Genomic DNA, 26,039 nt, shown 5'->3' with positions numbered 1-26,039 from the left:
GGCTGAGGTGGGAGGATCACTGGAGCCCAGGAGGCCCAGGCTGGAGTGAGCCGTGATTCCACCACTGCACACGAGCCTAGGCAACAGAGACCCAAACAAACAAACAAACAAAAAACAAAAAGACTGCACGGGGTTGGGGGCAGGGTAATAAAGACACTGCTGCCTTCACTTCTGTCAACAACCCTGACCTGGCTGGTCTGTCAGCCCTCCCGAGTCTCTGTCTTCTATGATGTCAAATTCTTCTGCTTGCTTGGTTCCAGAAGTGGACTCCCTTCCTCCAAATCACCATATCTGTGCCAGAAAATGCCAGGCCAGCCTGTTTGCTTGTTTTCTCTTTTCTGGGCAGTGGGGCCCTTACGTCCCAGGTCCCTGCTCAGCCCCAGATGTGTAACTGTGCAACGTTTGTCACTGAGAAGCCTGTACTTGCACTTCACATTCATCTTCTTGGCCCCAAGCAGGGCACTAAAGTCGATTTCTCTTTGTGATCCCTGTGCCTAAGCCCAGGGCCCAATAAACACATTCTGAAGGAATGAACTCATCCATTTATTCAACTTTCCGGTATGCAAGAACTTCTTTTCATGGAGTGTCACGGAGGCCCTGAGGGAGGAATGGTAAATGGGTAGGGGTGTGCATAGCTCTAGGAACGGGTTTAAGGTCTAGGCTTTAGAGTTGGGGAAAGGGGAGCTATTACAGATTTCAAAAAGGTCATAACTGGCCTTAACCTGTGCAAAATCTTGGGGGTGAAAGGGCAGACAGGGAGTCAGGCCGGAGGCGATGCAGAAGTGAGGAACATGGGGAGGTCGTGGTAGTGAAGAGTTCACATTGAGTGGATGTGGGTTCTGAGTTAGGGAAGCTGGTGGCACTTGGTATGTTGAGACTGGGTTGGAAGAAGAACAGAGCTCACATCTCTGGTATGGAGGGAGAGGAGGAGAAGAGCAGTATGCGAGGGCAGGTGCTCAGCTACTGCTTCCTTCTTGGAGCAGGTGACCAAGGAGTGTGGCTATCACTCCCTGCCCATCCAAGGCTTCTTGCTTGGGGAGGGGCCTCCACCAACCTCCAACGTTTTATGTTTTGAGTCATGGCTGAAGAAAGCCAGAGAGAAAATAGGAGAAAAAAAGTGGAGCTGAAAATGGAGGCAAAGTCTATGAGTTGGGGACCTACATGGCCCCCTTCAAGTAGCTCAGGCCTGGCAGCTTGTGCTGGGCTTGTGGAAGATTCCCTCTGAAGAGGTGAAATACCTCAGGAAGCAAGCCCCAGCACGGGTAGGGCTTGTGGGTCTGCGGGGCTGGGCCACTAGTGTTCACCTGACCACGCCAGCTGCCCGCACGCCAACTGCACACAGGAGGGGGCCACACGGGGTTTTGCTGAGCACGTCAGCCAAACCAGGGCAGGGAAGGTGTCTTCGCCCTGGGCAAGGCCAAGAGGGACACGTGCAGTCCTGACGGTCCTGCAGCCTGCGGCACACCTCACTCCTCCCACGGGCTCATGTCGGTGTCGATGGCCACGCAGTTGTAGGCCGCATAGCGGAGCTTCTCCTCGCATACCTTAGCGCTGTGGGAATGGGCACTTCGTCAGATCCATCCATCACTACCGGGGTGATGGGGCTCCCCTGGGCCCCAACTTGAGCCTAGGAAAAAACCCACCTGGCATAGTGTGGCAGGAAGAGGGTGCTCGAGCAGGTGGAAGACTCGGGCAGCGCGTCTGTGGTCTCGTAGCTGGGGGCATTGAGGGACCATAGGTCAGGAAGATGTGTTGGGGCACATGTACGTGTGTGGGGAGGGAGGACAGCAAGCGGCCATGGCACCTTCAGGCCTCCCTCCAGCACTCACCCCAGCTTGTCTGGATAGATGTAGATCCGTGCTGGCAGGCGGCTGCGGCCTGTGACAAAGCGCAGGAAGCGGCTCCGGTCCTCTGGAGGGAGGAGGAAATCAGTGCCCGCGTGGATGGTGAAGGAGGGTCTACAACTTCTACCCTGCCTCTGCATCCCAGCAACAGAGTCCAAACCCAGGTGTCACCCTGCCCTCCTCCACTGACCGTTGGTGAAGTTGTTCAGTGCCTCCCAGAAATACTGCACCCGCGAGTCAGATGGCTCGAAGTCCTCAAACCGGGCTGGTGGAGACAAGGCCAGCACTCATTCTTGGGTCTCATCTTGCCCAGTCCTTGAGCCCCAACCCCTGTGCTGTGCTGTGCTGCCCTGCCCTGCCTTGCCTTGGGGAACTCACTGAGCTTGCGCAGAGCATCCACAGTGACCTCTGGATCCCCACACACTTTCTTCTCCAACTCTTGCCAGGTCAGCAAGTCCAGCACAGCCTGTGGCACCACCTTCAGCAGACCTGCCTGCATAGCTGCCACCTGGAGAGTGGGTAAAAGGCTTGGCTGGGGAAGAGGGCACACCTCCTGCCTTACACTGGGGGGCATCACTGTAGCCTCTGAGCAGCACAAAGGTGGCACTGAGGAATGCTGGGGGCCAGAGTTCTTGGAGTATTGGTGGCCTACAGGCTGCACTCTGGGTCCCAGGAGCTGGGGCTCAGAAGGGGCCAAAGCTCTCTGTTCTACTGGCCTCTGGGTACTACCTGCTCCTTGCTCTCCTCTAGCCGTGCCTTCTGGACCAGCTGGATGAAACGAGAACGGTCTCCATATCCCACGATGATGCCTGCACCCCCAGGGATCAGCTCCACCACCTGCTGGTCACTCAGTACAGTGGTGAATGTTAGTTCCTTCCCAAACTTGAACTCAAATGTCTCCTTGTCCATTCCTTCCATCACTTCCAGGAGCTTCACCTAGGGGTTGGAGAGAGGCAGGGAAGTAGCATTTTCACTGTGGAGACAGTCCCTGTCTTTCCACAAGATGCTCACAGGGAAGCAGAGACAGCCAGGCAAGGCAGTCACCATGCAGGTGTCAGTACAAGAGCTGTAAAAGCATCAAGACAACACCTAACCAGCCTTGGAGGCCAGAGGAGGCATCCTGTGGGAAATGGCGTCTCAGCTGAGACCCAAATAATGGCTGGGCTATAAGGGAAGTTAGGAGAGAGAACATCTTGGAGAAAGCTGGAAAGAGCAAAAGGCCTAAGGAAACTATTTGGCTGGAGCCTGAATGTGAACCAAGTGGCTGGAGATACAGAGTTCATGTAAGGCCTTTACAGCTTCTGCATTCTATCCTAAGCCCAGGGCTGAGCCACCAATGAGTTTAAATAAGGAAAGTGAAATGAATTACTCTGGCTGCATGGAGACCAAATGGGTAAGAACGGAGACAGGGACACCAGCTTTTTAGTAAGTGATTAGCTCAGGAGGAAAGGTGTCCTCAACCAGGCAGGGAGATAGTAGTGAGATAGGAAAAGCAGACAGATTACAGAGACAGACTTAAGAATGTGGGGGTGAGGGAGAAGAAAGGGTGAAGGATGGCCCTGTGGGCTTTGGGATGGGGAGGAGTGGGACATGGTGTCCTTTTGAGGCAGGAGCCCTAGAGGGGAGCAGTCTTGGGAGAAGATAAAGAACACACTGAGCCTGAGATGTGACCTTGGGGCAAACGTTGAGGGTGCAGATACATATATGGCCCCAGGCTTAGGAGAGGCTGGGGCTAGAGGTCAGGATTTTAGGGGTCACAAGTCTACAGACAGTAGTTGAAGCCATGGGAGTGGATGGATTGGAGAGGGATCTTGTGTGTGGTGAAAGAACACAGTACAGAACAGCCTTAGGGAGGACCAACCTTTAGGGGCTGGGCAGAGGAACCACTGGTTCCAGGCCCTACTCACCAGCACAGAGTCCACAGCTGGGAAGTCCTTGCTCCAGCTCACCTCCTCGCCAGAAAGCTGCTTCCACACAAAACCAGGCAGGGCCAGGACCTGTGTGACAAATACTCCCTACTGTCTTCTCACCCTGAGCTGCCCAGATTTGGTTGGCCTTTCCTCCCAGGGGCCAGGGCTGATCAGATGGGGGTGTGGATAAGGCTACTCACCAGGAACTCCTTACCCCGAAGGGCAGCCCCCATCAGCTGTCCAATCCATTCATACTTGGCAAAGTCTCGGCAGGAGGGGTTGGGCACATACATGTCCCGGGCCTCACCAGTGCCATTGCCCTGCCCCAGAGACAGAGCTGTCAGTGTGGCATGAGACATACCCTACTTTCCTGGCCCGAAGACTTCCCTGAACATTTTCCACTGGGAACATTTTCCACTAAATGATCCCTTCAAATGTACAGTGGCTCCTCCTCTCCCTGTCTGCCCAGATGTTGCCCTGAGCAACTCAGTCCCTCCTCTGCCCCATTTCTTTTTTTTTTTTTTTTTTTGAGACAGAGTCTCACTGTCTCACCCAGGCTGGAGTGCAGTGGTACGATCTCGGCTCACCGTAACCTCTACCTCCCAGGTTCAAGCGAGTCGCCTGCCTTAGCCTCCCAAGTAGCTGGAACTACAGGCACGTACCACCACACCCAGCTAATTTTTTTTGTATTTTTAGTAGAGATGCGGTTTCACTACATCGGCCAGGCTGATCTTGAACTCCTGACCTCATGATCTGCCCGCCTTGGCCTCCCAAAGTGCTACGATTACAGGTGTGAGCCACCACGCCCGGCCCCCTCCTCTGCCCCCTTTCTAGCTCAATCTGGCACCTGGGAGGTCTGCAGAGATGAAAACAGAGATTACCTGGTTGGCCGTGCGTACAAAGAAGGGCAGAGGCACGGGGGTATCCGCTGAGCTAGGGCACAGCTCTTCTGACATATCTGCCAGGCTGTCCCGGAAACCACCGCCTGAAATGACAGATGTCCTCAGCTGGGCACTCAAGAGCCCAGCTCCCATAACGGGGTAATGAATAGGTCCCCCATCATCATTAGCTTGTGAAAAGCCTCTACCACTTTAATAGGACAGCAAGAAGGATCCTTGGGATCCTCCCTCAGGGCCTCACCTTGGTCAATGATGCCTTCTGCAATGAATTTACACTCCCACCACTGGTCATAGCGCATGGGCCACCTGCAAAAAACGTGGGCAGATTTGTCATCGTGCGGGGCCAGGTGCAGCACAATTTATCAGCCCAGAGAGCACCTGGGAAAAGCAGTCATGGCGAGGGGTGCCTCAAGGAGTTGTGTGTGCACACAGGTGTCCCGAGTAAGTCCCTCACTCTCATGCCATACCTGTAGTCCAGGGGCTTTTCATATTTGTCAGAGGGCTTGAGGCCTTCATATACCTGGGGGCAAGGAGGAAAGGAGTCACAGGAAAGCAAGACCTGGCCCCACACTCGCCCCAAGAACTTGTTCAGGTCCCTCTTGGCCTAGTCCCCTTGGCCCTTCACTGATCCTATCTCAGCCTGACCCAGGTGGTGCAGACCTGGGTGAAGACTGCATTCTTGCAGGCAGGGTCTCGAGAGGGGCAGGCACGGTGTTCCATGGCAAGGCGGCGGTTGATGTATAGGCGTGGCATGAAGCTGGGCTTGCTGCTCTCCGAGTCACGCAGGCACTGAGCCACCAGGCCAGGCCGCTGGCGGGACAGCAGTAGGAACTGCTTCACTTGCTAGTGAGGAGAAGTGGTCAGAGCAGGAATGAGTGGGCAGTCAGCCTCTGTCCAGGCCCTGGAACTTTCCTCTCTGCCTGTATCCAATTCCACCATTTTAGTCCAAGTCTAGTCCATTCCTGTCCTTGTCTCCAGTCCCTTCCTTAGTTCAGCCACCAGGAAGAGCTTTCTAAAACAAAAAAATTCTAATACTGTCATTACCTTACTTACTTTTCCAATAGCTCCACTATCCTGGGACAAAGTCCTTGCTTCACAGCCTGGCCCACAGGGCCCTCTGCAACCAGGGCCTGCCTCCTGCCCACATCCTCCCACCCTCATCCCTCTGTCATACTCACACCTACCTGTACACTTTTCTCAAGTCATCTTGAGCTGCTGTTAACTCCTGGTATGTACCTTTCACGCAACCTGCCCTGCCTGTGCTGTCAATAGCCCTTGGGTATTCCACACACTCATCTGGGCAGCAGCCTCCCAAACACTAAATTTGGACCATCTGTTCTGGCTTTCTTCCTGTGTTCCCAGACCCAGCAAAGGTCTTGCCCTAGAGCAGGTTTCAGGAACTCTGCTAAGGCATGAACAACTACATGAGCAGGAAGGGGGAACACACTGCCGAGACCAGCACTGGGTGGGACGGCTCACCTTAATCTCACTGAAGGTGCCCAGTGTGTGGTCCCAGGCAGGTACCAGGTGGTGCAAGACACTATCGAGGATCTTGATGAATCTGGCATGGGTAGGTAAAGATTGACTGCAGCTAAAGAGTTTGGCATACATTTAAGACCCCCAACTCCCCAACATACAGGGACAGGAGAACGCAGGACCTGGGGGCTTCTCTGACCCTTGAACAGCTTATACTATGAGACCTTGGGAACCTCCTCCATGCAGACACACAAGGCTCAATGCTGGGGGAAGGGAAGGGCCCATAGGTGCAGGACCACAGCCACCTCTGCAGGAGGACAGCTCTGCGGTACAGTACTTCAGGGTCGGTGCCTTCCAGGCGTGGGTATCGCACCAGACTAGTCGGCTGGAACAGGTCTGCATTCAACCCTAGTTCCCGCTGTCTAGAGGACTTGATCTTGACCCCTCGGAGACGAACATCAATCCCATCATCTGGGGAAAGGGGTCAGAGTGAGGTCATTTACGGCACCTGCTGGCTCCTCGGCCCTCACACCTGGGAATGGCTCCTTGAACGCTCAGCCTTTTGTCACCCTTAACCCTAGAAACTCAGGACCTTCGGGATCACCTTCTATCACCTGACTCTGATTTATCTATTCCTGCTGATTCCTCCATCTTTCACTATAATGCTGGCATGCCTGAGGGTCCCAACTCAGTTCCTTTTCCAGGTGAGCCCAACCACCTGTATGGCTTTAAGGCAGGCCTATACCTGGCACGTCCCAGCTGCTCAGGCCCCAAAGCTCCAAATCCCGGAGTTAGTTCAGCATCACCTTCACCCCAACTCCAAGCCTATCCTCTTCTCTCCACACTCACTGTCTGTCTGCCCCATCTCCACATCAGGCTCTCTTTCCCTCCTTAGAGCCTTAAGCCTCACCTCGGCACTCCACGATGCGGATCTCGATGATCGGGAGGTGGACAGTCATGTCCTCCAGGACACAGACATCCCCAATCAGGGTCCTGAGGAGACGAGTGTGAGGCACTTCGGATACCTCCTGCCTCAGGCCTTCAGAGACTGCTGGAGTCTCACTCAAACTTAGGCTTCCAAGCTGGGCTAGGCTTGGAACACACCCTACTTCCCTCCCCAGGCCAGTGTGCTCACTCGTCAATGCTCACGTCACTCAGCTTCTTCAGGTTGTCCCCTTCGCCCCCATAGACCACCACCCGCTTTGGCATAAAGTTGTCATCTGTGGTATCTACTGTAAGTAGCAGCTTCCTGAAAGGTCAGAGTGTGAACATGAGTCTTTGTGAACCCACAGGGATGTGGCTCACCCATCCTGTCCTGCCCAGAGCCTACTTACTTGACAATGGTGCCCTTCTTCATGGTAAGCCGTACCCAGTGCTGGCACTGGGACCCATCGCTCTCCCAGTAGGTATCGGCATTGCTGTCTGTCAGGCAGGATACGTTGAACTCCTCCTGGGGAGGGGCAGAGAGGTGGAGTCAGTAGTTACTCTCCCTCCCTGAGCTGGGCTTGTGCTCTGGACCAGGAGGACCAGAGAGAAAGCAGAGTGAAGCTGGGCTAACGGGCAACTGTATGGGATAGGGGGCCGCTGGGTATGTAGGGGTTCCTACAGACTTCCAAGATGGGGAGCTGAAGTGAGTGTGGCCCGTGGGGACCCTGTTTTGGTCCTGGCCTGGAGGTAGGGTTTCTTTCTGGATCTAGCCTTGAGGGGTGTGACTATATCTTGCCTGGGGTGGGAGGAGCCCCAGCACCCACCGTGTAGGAGGAAACGTCTATGCTCTCCACATACTGCTTCACGCTACCCAGGTTCTCATCCTCCTTGCCCAGGTGGTCATACAAGAAGTGGATCAGGTCCTCGTCGCACTCGTAGGTCCATGTCGGGGGTACATAGCTAAGCAACCCCAAGCCCCTAATTAGACTGGGCCCAGACGCAGAGCTCCTTCCTCCCCACCCCATTCCAGCTCACTCACAGTAGCCTTTGTACAGCTTCTGCGTATGCCTCTGCCGGCTGAGGTCTCGATCCCAGGCGATGTGAGTATGTCAGGTCCACCACCTGTTCCCACCTGTGGGCACAGAGTAGGGAGTGGGAAAGGGAGACATCAGCGAGCAGCAGGACACTACCTCCATGCCGTGTAGCCTTCTCCTGGGCTCTATCTCCCCGTCTCCAGACGCCCCACCGGAGCCCCCTTCATGTCCCACCCCTTCCTGTTCTTAACCCTGCCGCCGCTCCAGTATCCCACCCACCCCAGGGTGTGGCTGAAGTGTTCCCAATCCCTCCTGGCCTGGCCTTCGGACAGCAAGCCCCGCTCCTTCAAGTGCAGGACCTGAGCACCGGCCGATAATCCACGCCAAAGAGCTGCTGCTGCCGCTGGAGGTGGTTGGGAGTGTCGATGGGTACCAGGCGGGCTCCGCCCTCCGCCAGGCGGCACACCAGCAGCCAGCCTTCCTGCAGCCCGCAGTCGCCCAGGTGCTCTGCCAGCTGCTCCTGCCGGGACGCGCCGGATAGGGACAGCCGTCAGGGAACTGCCCAGCCGCCTGTCCTACCCAGCCCAGGGCAAAGAGCACCGAACGCAATGCCAACTCAATACAGGGGAGGAAAGGGAAACAGGCAGAGGTTTCTCTGGCTCCGGGGGTCTTTTACCTGGTCCTGGGCGGGGAAGGGCTCACCTTTGTCAGCTTCACCCAGAGCCCGTGGCCGTTGCACAGCTCCTCGCCCGTGGTGCGCACGCAGGCGCCGCGCCGGAGCTCGATGCTGTCGCGGGCGGCGCGGAGGGGCCCGGAGCCGGTACCGGGGGCTGGGCCTGCGGCGCCCACACGCAACCCCAGGCCCTCTGCCTCCCACACGGGCAGGAGCACGCGCGACGGTCCCGCCGGGTCCTTGTAAAGCTTGTAGAGCACCTCTCGCGGCACGAAAGCCAGCGCTGCCGGCAGCGGCCGCCCAGCGCGGAGGCTCCGCGCTGCCTCCGCCAAGAAGCGCACGCGGCCCAGCAGCTGCCGCGGGGACTCCAGCACCGCGCCCGGGCCAGGACCCGCCATGGCTAAGTGGCGGAGGTGAGCGCCTAAGGGCGACCCTACCCGGTGAACAGCTGGCGCGACCGCGGACGGAGCTTCCCACCACGCCCTGCCCCGCCTTTGGCCAGCCTTCGCCGTATGTTCTGGACTAAGCGCACCCAGCACTCACCGTATTGCACTGTGTACTCCTACACTCAATCATATTACCTACCTCTGTGCCACCCTAACCCAGCCGACCAAACCCAAGATTGGTGATTTCTACCTGATCAATCTCCTTCTCTCCATTTCCTTGCTACTACCATTTTATCTCTACTGCTACTACCCTCATTCAAGTAACCATTCTATGTGGGCTGCATCATTGCCAACATTTTTCTGGTTCTTGGGCCTGCTCTTTTTCCTCCCACTCCCAACGAATCTGCTGGACTCCCTATCCTATAGGTGGTGTGACTAAAATGTTTGAGACAATGGCTCCTTCCCCTGCCACTGACAGGAGTCTTGAGTCATTCGGGTTCTGTTTGTCACTCCTAATCCCAAGGACACTGGTGATCGTTGTTCATTTTAATGTGATTCCTGATTTCTGTTTTCCCAGTCTTATAGCTTCTTAAAGACCGGGGCTGTCTTGAGCAGAGCTAACCTCTACACCTACTGTAGGTCCAGGCTCTTAGTAGGTAATATAAGTATATGACGATTTCAGTTTCCTGTACAGCCTGGTTCCATCATCCTCAGTATGCCTGGCTGAATAAGACTATTAGAATCATGAATGGGACTTGAGCCAAGCCTCCGGATACCCAGACCGTCAGATGAGAACAAATTCCTCATGTCACCGTAAGACAGTTAACAGCGGAGTTCTCTTTTGAGCGTTTGTTGTTGCGTCGCTACAGCGGACTTTACGGTGAAAAAAGGTAGGGGTCCTACGGGCAGCAGCCAGGGCAGCCCTGGAGCTGTCGCGGGAGTCTGATCATGTGATCTTCAACATGGCGACGCCCGTGGTTCCCTACAGAAAGGGGCGGAGCCTGGACGGGGGTGGGGACAGGCTCACATTCAGGTTAAGTTGCGGATTGAGCTCGCAGTTACAGACAGCTGACCATGGAAGAGAACGGGTTGGGGTGAGTTCTCCAGAGCACGCGGTGTGGCTAGTTGAGCTTCTGAGTCTTCCAACTCAGGACTCTCTATCCCTGTACTCCCCTTTCCCCACCTTGGAGATCTCCAACCTGGACTCTGTTAGCTGGGATCCTGAATCCTAAAACCATGGATTTTTGAGACGTTCATCCCAGGGGCCTTAATTCAAGGGATGCCTCAGGATTTCCAACCAGGATGAGAGTTGATGGGACCATCAACTCTCATCCCTCTTTATCCCCCAGCCTGGGGAGATCTCAGCCTCTGAACCAGCCCAGTGACATTCCCGTTTCTGAGACTCCCTAGTCCGAAGACCCCCAAACTATCCTTCCTGGGCTTTCATTCCCTCCCCCTAGTCCCTCTAGTTGCTTCGAGCTTGGGAGAGTAGGGACTAAGTGGAGGGAAGAGGCCCCAGGGCAGGCCCTTCTAGAGTTTGTGCACCACCTGATAGGCAGAGAGGAGGCGGAACGGGCGGAAAGCCAGGGTTTGGGAGCTAGCCTGGAGGAGGTAGATAGCGGTCCTTGACTAAATCAGCCTTATGAACCCGCACTTTACCCAACCTCCAGCCTAGCATACTGACACCTACCCCTACCCCCACCCCCACCTGATCGCCAGACCTCAGGGTTTTCCGGAGCTGAAGAATGACACATTCCTGCGAGCAGCCTGGGGAGAGGAAACAGACTACACTCCCGTTTGGTGCATGCGCCAGGCAGGCCGTTACTTACCAGGTAAGAGTCAGGGCCTGGAAATCTAGATAAAACTCCGGAAAGCGAAAAGTTTTCAAGGGGCAGGGGAGGGCTCTGGAGGGCCTCAAGGCTGAGCCCTGTCTTCCCTCTGTATGCAGAGTTTAGGGAAACCCGGGCTGCCCAGGACTTTTTCAGCACGTGTCGCTCTCCTGAGGCCTGCTGTGAACTGACTCTGCAGGTGAGGGGTGCACAAAAGAGGGAAAGATTTATGCCTTCAGTCTGCTACCTAGCAACCCGTCTCCTGTTTCCTACAGCCACTGCGTCGCTTCCCTCTGGATGCTGCCATCATTTTCTCCGACATCCTTGTTGTACCCCAGGTACCCACTCAAATCTGATCCTGGAATATAATCCAAGGACCCCTTGAAAATCCTTCTATCAGTCCAGTCAAGGTTTACAATAAGCACTTATCCTACCTGGATCGAGGGAAAAACTAAGGTTGAAAGAGATAGAGTTTGGCAGTTTTATTCTCCTTTTCCTTCTGGAATGAGCTGAACAGAATCTTTCCTCCTAGATTCCATTTTGGGAACCCAGATGTTTTCTCCCCCTCCAGGCACTGGGCATGGAGGTGACCATGGTACCTGGCAAAGGACCCAGCTTCCCAGAGCCACTAAGAGAAGAGCAGGACCTAGAACGCCTACGGGATCCAGCAGTGGTAGCCTCTGAGCTAGGCTATGTGTTCCAAGCCATCACCCTTACCCGACAACGACTGGCTGGACGTGTGCCGCTGATTGGCTTTGCTGGTGCCCCAGTAATGTGGGACAGGGCAGGGACTGGCGGCGTGGGAAAATCACTCTGGCAGGTCTGGGGTAGACAAAGGAAGGGTCAGTCTGGCTTCTGTACGTGTGACACCATCTTTCTATCCTTCTGTAGTGGACCCTGATGACATACATGGTTGAGGGTGGTGGCTCAAGCACCATGGCTCAGGCCAAGCGCTGGCTCTATCAGAGACCTCAGGCTAGTCACCAGCTGCTTCGCATCCTCACTGATGCTCTGGTCCCATATCTGGTAGGACAAGTGGCGGCTGGTGCCCAGGTGAGTCCTGAGAGAGAGAGAAATAGGCTGAGATTTGGTCTGTAAGGACGAGAAGCAAGTGTCCTAAACCAGAGAGGGCAGGGGTCTTAATGCCAGGGATGAAAGAACCTTGGCCTCCAGTGATCTAGCTGAGCAGCCAAGCCCATCCTGACACTGGCAGTGGGGCTTAATGCTCTGAGTATTCAGAGACCAAAGCTAGTGCTGGGATCTGGAGAAAGTACAACCTTTTTTTTTTTATTACTGGATTTATAGGGTCAGGCAGTATCAGGGATTGAAGTCATTTGGGGAAAACTGAGGTGGATTTTGTATGTGGGGGGAGCTTCCTCTGTTACATATTTGTCTTCACCGTACCCTAACTAGGCATTGCAGCTGTTTGAGTCCCATGCAGGGCATCTTGGCCCACAGCTCTTCAACAAGTTTGCACTGCCCTACATCCGTGATGTGGCCAAGCGAGTGAAGGCCAGGTTGCGGGAGGCAGGCCTGGCGCCAGTGCCCATGGTGAGGATTGGGATGGGTTGAGTGAAGGTGGGCCTGTGGAGCTTTCAGGCTAAGTCCTGCATGGACTGGAGTGACCACTGGAGGGCAGCAGAAGTACAGTCAAGAAAGATTAGTGGTTGTAGCAAGGCCCTCTGTAGCCTAAGATCTGCTTTTTTTCGAGATCATCTTTGCTAAGGATGGGCATTTTGCCCTGGAGGAGCTGTCCCAAGCTGGCTATGAGGTGGTTGGGCTTGACTGGACAGTGGCCCCAAAGAAAGCCCGGTAAGCTATGGAAGGGTGAGGCCTTGAGATTGAGGTGGGGGTGTGGAGCTGCCATGTATGCAGTTACCAGAACGTGGCGCTGGCTTTGCTTCCAGGGAGTGTGTGGGGAAGACGGTGACATTGCAGGGCAACCTGGACCCCTGTGCCCTGTATGCATCTGAGGTAACAGACAGGACCCCTCTGTGTATCTGTTACTGTGCACTCCTGTGGCTGTGGTTGTATTATTCTGTGTGCTTTTCTTTTTTAAATGTCTGTCTGTCCTTCTCTTCTACTCTGTATGTACAACATAAGCCCTAGGAAGACCGGACTTTTTGTTGCTGTTGTTCATTTGTATTTATGCTTCATGTCCAGACTAGGGATCTGATAAATTTTATTGAATGACTGAATGAGTTAACACTGAGTAGAAGCATACCTACATATGTGTTTGTCACTAGTATATGTAGGGAGGACAGAAGCTTGCTGGTCCTCCTGTAGCCAGTGCCCTGTTGGTCCCCCAGGAGGAGATTGGGCAGCTGGTGAAGCAGATGCTGGATGACTTTGGGCCACAGCGCTACATTGCCAACCTGGGCCATGGGCTTTATCCTGACATGGACCCAGAACATGTGGGTGCCTTTGTGGATGCTGTGCATAAACACTCACGTCTGCTTCGACAGAACTGAGTGTACACCTTTACCCTCAAGTACCACTAACAGATGATTGATCGTTTCCAGGACAATAAAAGTTTCAGAGTTGAACTGTTGTGTAGTTTTGTTTGTGAAAGATGTGTGCCCATATCCTCAGTTCTTCTTAGCTTCTGCTCCTTCCCTGGGAACCCTCTCTATGTCCTCTTCACAAGTCATAGGGGTTAGGTATCACTGAATATGTACCAGAGCACTTAAGGATTCTCACTCCCATCTTACTCTTAGATACCTAAGTCTCAGAACTACATGGGGTAGGGTAGAGCTTTCCTAGCAGTTCAGGTTGTGACATTTGCAGAAAAATGGGTGGGGTCTTCACAGTATACAAAGGCTAAATTGATAGGGCTTTACATCTGGGGAGGAAGGGAAGTATAATACATCAAAAAGGGGCACAGAAGGGGTTAGAATACTTCAGAGAGGCATGGGGAAGAAGATGGAGTCTAGGTGAGCAAGGAGAAGCTGAGGGACCCTCAGCTTTGACACCAAAATATAGGGAGGACATCAAAGCTCAGAGCTAGGTTGCTTAGGATTGGAGCTTTAGACAAGTCCATCATCAAGGCAAGAAGTCCTCTGAAACCAAAAGACCCTCTGGCACTCAAGGTTGCTTTATATTATTTTCTGAGCATCCCCTTTAATTTTCTCAAGATCTTGGTGTTTCCACCCTTCTGGTGGTACCTGCTTCCCAGGACAAGGCTCTGAGGTGTCTGTAAGCTCTGGAGAAGGGTCTGGTATGGCAAGAAATTCTTTATCTGTTATTCTGCATCTCCTTGGACCACTAGGAGCCCACTGTGCTGTAGGCTGAACCAGCTTCCCGGCCCAGCCAGGGCAATGCAGAAGGTAGAGATGGGTTTCATGAAGGAACACAATTTCTACTTTTAGAAAAATGATCGTTTATGTGATCCATGATTTATTCATAGAAAAGCACTGTGAGTTCACACACTTGCTAAAAAAGGGCAACTGTGATACAGAATGAGAGTGGCTTCTCTCTTTTTTTTAACCAACCCATTGGGCTGAGACGTAGGGGCCCTTGGCTGGACAGTAAGACTTGAGTAGCCACAAACGGCAAATACAACTTCTTCGTCAGTTTGGAGTAAAAAAGGTGACAGTTTGTCAAAGAAAAAGTAAAGCAGATGGAGAAGTTCTTAGTTCACATTCTAGCTATACCACCCCTTCCCTATCACACCCCACCCCTAACTCAGGAACTAAGACATGAAACAGTAAACACCAAGACACTGGTATCCAACTGACTCTTCTGAATGCCTTTGCTACCTCCTGTAACAATTCCAGGCCGAGCATAGAGGTCAGGAAGGTAGCAGGAACATGATACACTGTGGAGGTCAGCCAGGGCTAAGACAGGGCTGCCCACTAGGGCTAGAAATTAGGAAGGGAGAGGCTAAGAGCAGACCAGCCCTAGCCTCCAAGTCAGCGAGCAATGAGACTGTGACAAAAGCAGGCAGAGGAAGCTTGAGGTAGAAAGGCAGGGGAAGAAAGCAAGTATGGGGTGAGAAGAGAACTGTGGAGCTAAAACAGCCAATCTGATGGCAGAGGGAGATTGGTACTTAGAAGCTTGTTTGGTGAGAGAATGAATAGAGGAGGCACAGAGATGGGGAACAAACGTTTAGCTGGTGAGAGATATTTAAGAGGAACAGGAAAGAGAAATTTGGCAAAAAGGAAGGATACATTCATGCAGATCCTCAAACATGAATACACAGACATCCCTACATGTAGAAATATGCTCAGTTACACATATAAAGACACGGGCGCATGGATAACAAGCATACACACAGATACAAACATGTTTATACACATGCACTCATGTGTGCCCAGATACACATACACACTAAATATGCACAAACAGTGCATTTGCACATAGATGTGCATCCTCACATGTATGCAAAATGTGTATATCCTCAGGTAGAAACCCAGTCCAGTGTGCACATATTCACACAGGTACACAGCCATAGAACTGACACATACACATAAATATATATGTGCACATACAGACAGGCATGCACAGATATATCTATGCACATAGACACATGTACTTAGCCATACAGATACACACACACGATTATAGATGAAACCACACACTCTCTAACACAAAGGTGAATATTATGAACTCAGCAGCTTCCCAGACCTTCATCTTCTCCCTGTACTTGTTTCTCAGGCGTTCAGCAGGCTCCTGAAGAAGTTGTGTGAGGCAGGAGCTTCAATGTCCTCATAGTTTTGTGAGGCAAAAGTCTAAGTCCAGTCCTGGCCTCTGTCCCTCACTCACCACTGGGCTATAAATGCCCTGTCTGTAGGTGGGGGATTCTGCATAGACTAGACTTGGGATTGATTCTAACTGGCCATTTTTCTCCTTGGCACCCCCACTCTTCCACTGCTACCAGCATACACTCTGCAAGGGAAACCTGAGAAATGGTTGTGAGTCTCCTCAGAAAATAAGCATATCCTCCTACCCACAGCTACTTCAAGTGCCCATCAAATCAAAACCACAATTATAAATAGTTGTAAGTTTACAATAATTAGCAACACATATACTATAGTATTTACAGTCCCATAGATGTGTTTGTTTCTCTGGTTAAGCAATCCCTGAGACGGAACAGTGTTCTGTGTTTGCCAAGGGAGACAGGGCCAATGCTCAGGACACGCTGGATACAGGGGCATGAGGTGGCATGTTGTGGGGTTTCTGGTCGATCTGCAGGGCCCAGCTCCTCCATGAACAGTAGGCTGTAGTGAGAAGCTTGCCAAGGTAGGCATATCAACTAGAGTTAGACTTTCCCCATCCTTAGCCCTGTGGTCCTTTGGCCTCAGCCATAGGTGCTCAGAGTCCTCTCAGGGTGGACAAATGTTTCAGTGTCCTTGGCCTGACGTGATACTACCTGGGAACCCAGGCTGCCCTGGCGGTGAGCTATCTGCTCTCTCAGCCAAAGCGCTCTCGCACCAGCAGCATCAGCTTTTTCTTGCCTTTGTAGATCTGTTTGAGGTTGTCGATGAACTGGGCAAATTGCAGGTGGCCATCCTGGGGCAGCAGGAAGGTCTCCCGAGCCTTGCTTAGAAACTCAATGAACTCTCCATAGTGGCGAGGGCTGATGTGTGTTAGGCGTGAGTGTGTAGTGTTGATATAGGCATTGATGGTGGCATCCAACAACTGGCGCAATGGAGCTTTGTCAGTGGACATGAGCTTTCCAGAGCTGCGGCGGCCTGGGATGCCGGCCAGGCCAGGTGCAGTCACTGTGCAGCGTCGTAAGATGTCTGAAAGCACTGTGGCACAGTGCACACTCTTCACCACCAGGGGGATGAGAGCTGCCAGCTCATTCTTGCCCAGAGAGTGGCTGAGAGCACAAGCCCAGAGCACATCATTGATGGCGGGATGAGTATCCTGGTTGTAGGCCAGGTTAAGATGGCTCATGGCCAGTGAGGCCAGCTTGAAGGCACGGAGCGGGTAGCCACGGAGCTCCATGTAGCGGGCGATGGTGAACAGCTGCGAATGGGTCATGCCACCAGCAGCAGCATCAATGGCAATCTGATAGGCTGCCTCAAAGGCGATGTGGTCTTTCTCACAGAGGGTAAGGGCTGACAGGGCACAGCTCTGTGGATCCTTCATAGCACACTGTAGGGCCAGCGTGCGAGCACAGCTAGCCAGTTCCTCCCGCTGTGGATAGTCAAGACTGAGGCGCAGGATAGTGGTGTGGGATACGGCTGTGGCAGCTACAATACTAGTAGCCTCAGTAGGGGTGAAGAGTGTGTACCAGCTCTGCAAGATGCTCACCAGGGCCCGCACACCTGTCAGGGAGAGGCTGAGCTCAGCCGTGGCCATCTGGGTCCTGATTCAGGTCTACCCAGATTACCATTTGGGGTTTGAACTTGGCCTGCAGTGATGAGTTCTCCTTCCTCAGCAACCTTGAGATGATATGAGGCAAACCAGGGCAAGGGGAGCATCCCAGATGGCCAGACCCTGTTTGGGGTCTCTTTCTATCCCTTCTTTCCCCAGGTTAGAGGGTTGAAGGTTTCTGCAGGTGCTCTTGACCCCTCACAAGGACGGGACAGTACAGCCTGGGGTTTGCTTGCCCTGAGGCATGGGTTGCAGATCTGCCAGGGGTTCTAGCTGAAGTGGGGCCTCTCAGGGTAGAGTCTTGCGCTGGGGCTTTGGGCTTTAGAAAGGGTCCTGAGCCTCCAAGTTGTCTGGGGTTTTTCACAAGCATGGACAGGGATGGGGACCAAACCACTGGGCCCACTACCTCCCAAGGGAGCACTTGAGTAACAACTGAAAATTCATTCTCTTAGACATGTCTCTGATGAGAGGATCAAGTGCTGCTGACATCAGGATATGGTTCAAGCAATGAGGACAGGGCTTGGGCTGGCTGAACAGAGGCCACCTTCTCCTACCAGCAGCCCCATCCTTTCTTAGGCCATCAGGAATAGGAATATGAGAGCTCTAAGGATTCACTGTCCTGTCCCAAGAGTAGGGCCTAGAAACCCCTTTCCACTGGGAGTAGAGGGAGGTGGGAGACTCACCCACTTCTGTAGCACAGGTCACCAACCATCGTACCATCTCCCTGCGTCTCCAGTTAAGGGTTGATAAGGTCATCCGCATCACCTGGGCACAAAAGAGGCCTTTCCAGTGGGCTATGCCTAACTGTTGTGACCTCTCCCTCCCCTTGCCGTTCATTTATGCAACAACTATTTTCTGGTGCTTTAAACAGTGGTCTCTCCCCTGATAAATATAAAATACAGTTTAATTTCTTTCCTAGCTCTCCCACCAATCAGATAGGAGGCTTCTCTGATGATGTGCCGCAAAGTCCTTATTATCATACCTTACTTGACTTGCAGTAATGGGGAGGTAGACAGAAGACAGGGACCCCATGGAGCCTAAAGCTGTATCTTGCTTCTGGCCTTAACTTAAAAGTGGAGCCCAATTTATGAAATCCTTGCCTTTTCCCTTGTCTAGAACTTGTGTTCTGGGCACAAAAAAAGAGCCAGACTTGGCCTATGCCCAGTCTCCCAGAGATCTTACCTTCTCCCAAGTGTCACTAGGCCAGAAGTCTAAACTGAGGATGGCCCACTCTTCTTCCATACCTGTAACCCAAGTTCCAGGGCAACGTTGAGCAGGGTGCTGTCAGTACTACTGTCAGTGGGAGTAGCAATCTTGAATGCATCTTGGGCCAGTTTGAAGATGAGGGAGGAAGAATGAATGTGCTTCTGTATTGCTTCCAGAATTGTTTGGAGTCTCAAAGTGTCTCCTATAGATGCCAAGAGCAGGGGAAGGGTCTATTTTAATGTTTTACTAAACAGTCAGCTGATCGCAACAGGTAGTTCAACAGGTGGATGAAATGGCTGCTATTAATTCATTGAATGCTTCTGAATGCTACCGCCCCTTCTGGGTTATCAAGCTGTCTCCACTAAACACATTTGAGGCTCCTCCCTTCCCCAGACCCCATGTGAGTCCTATTCTCTCCACCTTTTCATCTGTCTCTACTGAATACCCTCTGCCCTCAGGATCTTTAAGTACCAGAAATAATTTTCTTGAACACTTGAATTTCCAGAGCTATACAGTAGACAGAAAGCCACATTACTGCCAAAAAAGAATGACAGTCCCACTGTCGACTTCTCACTACAGCTCCCTGGAGCAAAAAGGAGCAGGGCCACCACTTCTTATTCAATAGGCAGGGATTCTATACAAAGCACAAAGAGTTAAGGAATATAACATCATATGAAGTGAAGGTTGCTGGACGAAGGCAGTAGTGTATGAAAGACTGCTACATCTTATAAAGGACAAACATGTTAAGTAAAGATAGAACAAAAAGTAGGCCTTATGTTTTGCTTTGTAACTGCTGATAAAGTCAAAGAGGAGGAATGGTGGTATGACTATAGGCTTTGGAATAAAACACACTGGGGACTGAACCTGGTTCAGCCATTTAAGAGTTTAATGACTTCAGGTTGGGCGCAGTGGCTCTTGCCTGTAATCCCAGCACTTTGTGAGGCTGAGGTGGGTGAATCACTTGAGGTCAGGAGTTCGAGACCAGCCTGGCCAAATGGTGAAACCCTGTCTCTACTAAAAAAAATACAAAAATTAGTCAGGCATGGTGGCGTGCACCTGTAGTCCCAGCTACTCAGGAGGCTGAGGCAGGAGAATGACTTGAACCTGGGAGGTGGAGGTTGCAGTGAGCCAAGATTGGGCCACTGCACTCCAGCCTGGGTGACACAGTGAGACTCTGTCTCAAAAAAAAAAAAAAAAAAAGGAAAGAGTTCAATAACTTCATCTATAAAATGGAAACAATAACCTTTAGGATTGTTGTGAGAATTATAAATAATTTATAATATTCTATGATTCTATTTTTATAAAAAAGATACATAGTGTGTGTAAATATATATGAATAGAAAATCTCCAGGAATATTTATGCAAATGTCTTTTTTTTTTTTTTGAGACGGAGTCTTGCTCTGTCACCCAGGCTGGAGTGCAGTGGCTGGATCTCAGCTCACTGCAAGCTCCGCCTCTCGGGTTCACGCCATTCTCCTGCCTCAGCCTCCCAAGTAGCTGGGACTACAGGCACCCGCCACCTCGCCCAGCTAGTTTTTTGTATTTTTTAGTAGAGACGGGGTTTCACCGTGTTAGCCAGGATGGTTTCGATCTCCTGACCTTGTGATCCGCCCGTCTCGGCCTCCCAAAGTGCTGGGATTACAGGCTTGAGCCACCGCGCCCGGCTGCAAACGTCTTATTCATAGTTGTTTTTGGGTGCCAGGATTATGCAAGAGATTTCCTTTATTCTTCTATCATCTTTAAAAAGTTTTTTAAGTTAATAGACTACGTCTTTAGAGCAGTTTCAGGTTTACAGGAAATTGATCAGATAGTACAGAGAATTCCCATATATCCCCTATTATTAACATCTTATATTAATGTGGCATATTTGGTAAACCAGTATTAATACAGTAATCCCTCCGCACCTGTGAGAGATTGGTTCCATGACTTCCCTTGGATACCAAAATCTGAGGATGCTCAAGTCTCTCATAACCTACCATCATATCCTCCCCTATACTTTAAATCACCTCTAGATTACTTATAATATCTAATACAATGTCTATACATCATTACATGTGGATTCAACATAGTGCTTTGTGCCCAGCAAATTAAAGTTTTGCTTTCTGGAGCTTTGACGAGTTTTTTTTCCTGAATATTTTTGATCCACGGTTGGTTGAATCCACAGATGCAGAACCCACAGATACAGAGGGCTGACTACATTATTATTAGTGTGGTACATTTGATGAACCAATATGCATATATTATTAACTCAAGTCTACAGTTTACATTAGGGTTCACTCTGTGTTATACAGTTGTATGGGTTTTGACAAACGTGTGTTATTAATCTGCTATTACAGTGTCATATAAAATAGTTTCACTTCTCTACAAATCTTCTGTGTTCTATCTGTTCATCCCTTTCTCCATTCCCTCTAAGTCCCTGGCAACTATTGATCTTTTTACTGTTTTCATAGTTTTGCCTTTTCCAGAATATCATATACTTGGAAGCATACAGTAAGTAGCCTTTTCAGACTGGCTTTTTTCTTTCTTTTCTTTTTTTTTTTAAACTTAAAGGCTAGTGAGATAATACAGATTGGCTTCTTACAACATGCAATACACATTTAAGGTTCCTCTATATCTTTGTTTCCCTCAGAGTTTACACCCAAAACTTCCATGTCTTTTTTTTTTTTTGAGTGTGTGTGGCTTGAGAAGCCATGTCTTTTTATTTAGAAATAGTAATCAATTCTATGGATATACGACAATTTATTTATCCATCCACCTTTTGAAGAACATCTTGGTTACTTCCAGTTTGGAGCAATTATAAATAAAGATGCTTCAAACATTCATGTGCAGGCTAACTGCGACCTCCGCCTCCTGGGTTAAAGATATTCTCCTGGTCTCAGCCTCCTGAGTAGCTTGGATTACAGGTACGTGATACCACACCCAGCTAATTTTTATATTTTTAGTAGAGATGGGGTTTCACCATGTTGGCCAGGCTGGTCTTTAACTCCTGACCTCAGATGATCCACCTGCCTCAGCCTCCCAAAGTGCTGGGATTGCAGGTGTGAGCCACTGCGCCTGGCCATCCTCTAGACATTTTATAGTTTTGTGTGTGTGTGTTTTTTTTCTTTTATTATACTTTAAGTTCTAGGGTACATGTGCATAACATGCAGGTTTGTTACATATGTATACTTGTGCCATGTTGCTGTGCTGCACCCATCACTCGTCAGCACCCATCAACTCATCATTTACATCAGGTATAACTCCCAATGCAATCCCTCCCCCCGCCCCCCTCCCCATGATAGGCCCCGGTGTGTGATGTTCCCCTTCCCGAGTCCAAGTGATCTCATTGTTCAGTTCCCACCTATGAGTGAGAACATGCGGTGTTTGGTTTTCTGTTCTTGTGATAGTTTGCTAAGAATGATGGTTTCCAGCTGCATCCATGTCCCTACAAAGGACACAAACTCATCCTTTTTTATGGCTGCATAGTATTCCATGGTGTATATGTGCCACATTTTCTTAATCCAATCTGTCACTGATGGACATTTGGGTTGATTCCAAGTCTTTGCTATTGTGAATAGTGCCGCAATAAACATACGGGTGCATGTGTCTTAGGTCTATGATCCATTTTGAGTTAATTTTTGTGAAAGGTCTAAGGTCAGTGTCTATATTTCTTTTTGCATGTGAATGTCCAGATTTTCTAGCACCATTTGTTGAAAAGACAATCTTTTGGTCCTTTCTCAATATCAGTTGACTATATTTGTGTGAGTCTATTTCTGAGCTTTTAATTTTGTTCCATTGATCTATTTGTCAGTTTTTCAACAGTACCACACTGTCTTGATTAATATTACAGTAAGTGTTTCCACTGGGTAGTATCAGGCCTCTGACTTGTTCTTCAATATTATGTTGGCTATTCTAGGTCTTTTGTTTTTCAACATAAAGTTTAGAAAGGGTTTGTTGATATGCACAAAATAAATTGCTGGGATTTTGATTGGGATTGTGTTAAATCTATAAATCAAGTTGGGAAGAACTGACCTTCTAATATACATTCTTTTTATCCATGAACATGGACCATTTCTATTTATTTAAGTCATCTTTGATTTTTTTCATCCAAGTTTTACAGTATTCCTTATATCGATCTTATACATATTTTGTTAGATTTATTCCTAAGTACTTCATTTTTGGGGTGCTAATGTAAATAGTACTGTGTTTTTAATTTCAAAGTCCAATTGTTCTTTGCTGGCATATAGGAAAGCAATTGAATTTTGCATATTAACCTTATATACTGCAAACTTGCTATAATTACTTGTTAGTTCCAGTTTTTTAAAAAATTGATTCTTTGGGATTCATACATAGTCAATCATGTCTTTGTGAACAAAGACAGATTTATTTCTTCCTTTCCAATTGGCTTACAATGATTTCACTTAAGAATTTTTGATCCTTATGATGGGTTTATTGGGACATAACCCTGTCATTAGTCAGGGAGCATCTGTGTATCATTTATTTCCTTTTCCTATCTTATTGTATTAGTTAGGAACTTCTAGTATGATGCTGAATAGAGGTGGCAAGAGGGAACATCCTTGTCTTATTCCTGATCTTAAAGGGAAAGCATCTAGTTTCTCACCATTAAGTGTAATGGTAGTTATAGCTGTAGGTTTTAATTTTTTGTCTGTAAGCTCTTTTGCCCAGACTGGAGTGCAGTACACAATCACGGTTCACTGCAGCCTTGACTTCCCAGGCTCAAGTGATCCTCTTGCCTCAGCCTCCCAAGTAGCTGGAACTACAGGAGTGTGCCCACCACAACTGGCTATTTTTTATTTTTTAGTAGTGATGAGGTCTTGCTATGTTGTCCAGGCTGGTCTTGAACTCCCAGGCTCAAGCAATTCTCTCATCTTGGCCTCCCAAAGTGCTAGGATTACAAGTGTGAGCCACCACACCCAGAAGGTAATTGTAGGTTTTTTGGTAGAAGTTCTTTATCAAGTTGAGGCAGTTCTCCTCTATTCCTAGTTTGCTAAGCGTTTTTTAAAATTATGAATGGGTGTCAGTTATGCTTTTCCTGCATTTACTGATGAATGACTTTTCTTCTTTGCCTGTGGAAAGAATAAATTCCATTAATGGAATTAATGGATTCCATTAATTGATTTTCAAGCATTGAGATAACTAACATACCTGAAATAAATCCTACTTATGGTTCATTCTTTTTATACACTGTTGGGTTTGATTTGCTAAAGTTGTTCAGGATTTTTGCATTTATGCTCATGAGTCATACTGATCTGTACTTTTCCTTTCTTGTAATGTCTTTATTTTGTTTTGTTTTAGAGTAATGCTGGCCTCATAGAATAAGCAAGTGTTTCCTCTGCTTCTATTTTCTGGAAGAGACTTTAGACAATCAGTACCATTTATTCCTTAAATATTTGGTAGAACTCGCCAGTGAAATAATCTGAGCCTGGTGTTTTCTGTTTTGGAAGGTTATTATTAATTCAATTTCTCTAACAAATATGGGCCTATTCAGATTATTTATTTCTCCTTCTGTGAGTTTTTGTAGATAGTGTTTTTCAAGAAATTGGTCCATCTAATTATCTAAGTTATCAAATTGGTGGGCATAGAGTTCAAAAAATTTTTTATTATCCTTTTAATGTCCATGGGATCAGTACTGATGGCCCCTCTTTCATTTATAATATTAGCAATTTACATCTCCTCTCTTTTTTCTTGGTTAGCCTAAAGGTTTATCAATTTTATTGATCTTTTCAAAGAATCACTCTTGCTTTTATTGATTTTTGCCTGCTGTTTTTCTACTTTCAATTTCACTGATTTCTGCTCTAATTTTTGTTATTTATTTTCTTCCACTAACTTTAGATTTACATTGCTCTTCTTTCGCTATTTGCCCAATGTGGAAGCTTAACTTATAAACTGATTGTTATTCTTTCTCTATTTTACTAATGTGCAAGCTTAGATTATTGATTTTATTTTATAATTATTTTTATTAATTTTTTTTTTTTTTTTTTTTGAGGCAGAGTCTCGCTCTGTTGCCCAGGCTGGAGTGCAGTGGCATGATCTCAGCTCACTGCAACCTCTGCCTCCTGGTTCAAGTGATTCTTCTGCCTCAGCCTCCTGAGTAGCTGGGATTACAGGTACCTGCCACCATGCCCGGCTAATTTTTGTATTTTTGTAGAGACAGGGTTTCTCCATGTTGGTCAGTCTGGTCTCAAACTCCTAACCTCACGTGATTGCCTCGGCCTCTCAAAGTGCTGGGATTACAGGCATGAACCACCTCACCCGGCCTATTTTTTGAGAAAAGGTCTTACTCTTGCCTAGGCTGCAGTGTAGTCGTGTGATCATGGTTCACTTCAGCCTTGACCTCCCAGGCTCAAGTGATCCTCCCAAGCCACTGGGATTATGGGTGTGAATCACCATGTCTCGCTCTTTTTTTTTTTCTTTCTTTCTCTTTTTTTTTTTTGGTGGAGTTTCACTCTGTCGCCCAGGCTGGAATGCAGTGGCATGATCTCGGCTCACTGCAACCTCTGCCTCCAGGTTCAAGTGATTCTCCTGTTTCAGTCTCCCAAGTAGCTGGGACTACAGGCATGCGCTACAACATCTAGCTAATTTTTGTATTTTTAGTACACGCGGGGTTTCGCCATGTTGGCCAGGCTGGTCTTGAACTCCTGACCTCAGGTGATCCGCCCACCTTGGCCTTCCAAAGTGCTGGGATTACAGGCGTGAGCCACCATGCCTGGCTGCTCTTTTCACTTTCTTGATAATGCTCTTTGATGCACACAAGATTTAAATTTTGATGAAATCTAATTTACCTATCTATATATATTTTTTTGTTGCTCATGCTTTTGATGTCATAGCTAAGAATCCATTGGCTTACCCAAGGTCATGAAGACTTATTCCTATGTTTTCATGTAAGAGTTTTAAGGCTTTAGCTCTTACATTTAGGTTACTGGTTCCCTCTCTACTTTTAATCTATCTGTGTCTAAGTAGGTTTCTTATAGACAACATATAGTTGAGTTTTAAAAAGGTTTCTCCACACCTTTGTCAACATAATTTTTTATCAAAAATTCTCCTTGCTGTCCAGGAGTGGTGGCTCATGCCTGTAATCCCAGCACTTTGGGAGGCCAAGGTGGGTGGATCACCTAAGGTCAGGAGTTCGAGACCAGCCTGGCCATCATGGCAAAACCCTATCTCTACTAAAAATACAAAAATTAGCTGGGCGTGGTGGTGGGCGCTTGTAGTCCCAGCTCCTTGGGAGGCTGAGGCATGAGAATCATTTGAACCCGGGAGGCGGAGGTTGCAGTGAGCCGAGATCACGCCACTGCATTCCAGCCTGGGTGACAGAGCGAGACTCTGTCTCAAAATATAAAAATAAATAAATAAAAATAATAATTTTTCCTTGGCTAAGTGTGGTGGCTCACACCTGTAATCCCAGCATTTTGGGAGCTCAAGGTGGGAGGATTACTTGAGGCCAGGGGTTCAAGGCCAGCTAGGGTAACATAGCAAGACCTCGTCTCTACTAAAAAATAAAATTTAAAACAAATCCTTTAGTTTGAAATAA

The 26,039-nt window shown here is 49.2% G+C and overlaps 3 protein-coding genes across 7 annotated transcripts in view; 1 reads left to right on the top strand and 2 right to left on the bottom strand.

Moving 5' to 3' along the window:
- Positions 1 to 530: 530 nt before the first annotated feature.
- On the bottom strand, positions 531 to 9,808 carry HECTD3 (HECT domain E3 ubiquitin protein ligase 3). Of its 3 annotated transcripts, XR_494337.3 has the most exons (22): positions 8,793 to 9,808; positions 8,450 to 8,610; positions 8,096 to 8,188; positions 7,881 to 8,016; positions 7,464 to 7,579; positions 7,265 to 7,378; positions 7,040 to 7,122; positions 6,435 to 6,600; positions 6,133 to 6,214; positions 5,314 to 5,496; positions 5,121 to 5,173; positions 4,895 to 4,959; positions 4,636 to 4,739; positions 3,955 to 4,074; positions 3,752 to 3,841; positions 2,574 to 2,780; positions 2,223 to 2,352; positions 2,035 to 2,109; positions 1,830 to 1,911; positions 1,644 to 1,715; positions 1,305 to 1,551; positions 531 to 597 (listed from the first exon to the last, which is right to left on the bottom strand). XR_494337.3 is itself a non-coding variant. In XM_007978971.3 (21 exons), the coding sequence occupies exons 1-21, from the start codon at positions 9,159 to 9,161 to the stop codon at positions 1,467 to 1,469; spliced, it is 2,586 nt and encodes an 861-aa protein (XP_007977162.1). In that variant the 5' UTR covers positions 9,162 to 9,808; the 3' UTR covers positions 531 to 1,466. The 3 variants fall into 3 exon arrangements, 2 of the variants coding, with proteins under 2 accessions (XP_007977162.1, XP_072863469.1); XM_007978971.3 differs by having other exon boundaries at positions 531 to 1,551; XM_073007368.1 differs by lacking the exon at positions 7,881 to 8,016 and having other exon boundaries at positions 531 to 1,551; positions 8,793 to 9,252.
- Positions 9,809 to 10,115: 307 nt separating this feature from the next.
- Positions 10,116 to 13,524, top strand: UROD (uroporphyrinogen decarboxylase). Of its 2 annotated transcripts, XM_007978974.2 has the most exons (10): positions 10,116 to 10,243; positions 10,869 to 10,981; positions 11,098 to 11,177; positions 11,254 to 11,316; positions 11,550 to 11,747; positions 11,870 to 12,031; positions 12,392 to 12,529; positions 12,690 to 12,790; positions 12,886 to 12,952; positions 13,288 to 13,524. In XM_007978974.2, the coding sequence occupies exons 1-10, from the start codon at positions 10,224 to 10,226 to the stop codon at positions 13,447 to 13,449; spliced, it is 1,104 nt and encodes a 367-aa protein (XP_007977165.1). In that variant the 5' UTR covers positions 10,116 to 10,223; the 3' UTR covers positions 13,450 to 13,524. The 2 variants fall into 2 exon arrangements, with proteins under 2 accessions (XP_007977165.1, XP_007977166.1); XM_007978975.3 differs by lacking the exon at positions 11,254 to 11,316.
- An 827-nt stretch (positions 13,525 to 14,351) lies between these two features.
- ZSWIM5 (zinc finger SWIM-type containing 5) overlaps positions 14,352 to 26,039 on the bottom strand; it is a 197,304-nt gene continuing 185,616 nt past the window's right edge. For both annotated transcript variants that reach the window (XM_007978970.3, XM_073007367.1), the window contains exons 12-14: positions 18,547 to 18,710; positions 17,986 to 18,067; positions 14,352 to 17,253 (exon numbers count right to left, since the gene is read on the bottom strand). In XM_007978970.3, coding sequence (XP_007977161.2) covers positions 16,391 to 17,253; positions 17,986 to 18,067; positions 18,547 to 18,710 — 1,109 coding nt within the window. In that variant the 3' untranslated portion in view covers positions 14,352 to 16,390. The remainder of the gene's footprint in view (positions 17,254 to 17,985; positions 18,068 to 18,546; positions 18,711 to 26,039) is intronic.

The sequence above is a fragment of the Chlorocebus sabaeus genome, chromosome 20 (assembly GCF_047675955.1).
Source record: "Chlorocebus sabaeus isolate Y175 chromosome 20, mChlSab1.0.hap1, whole genome shotgun sequence".
Taxonomy (NCBI): Eukaryota; Metazoa; Chordata; class Mammalia; order Primates; family Cercopithecidae; genus Chlorocebus; species Chlorocebus sabaeus.
Note: the sequence above shows the minus strand (reverse complement) of the source record. Positions and strands in the feature narration are given on the sequence as shown.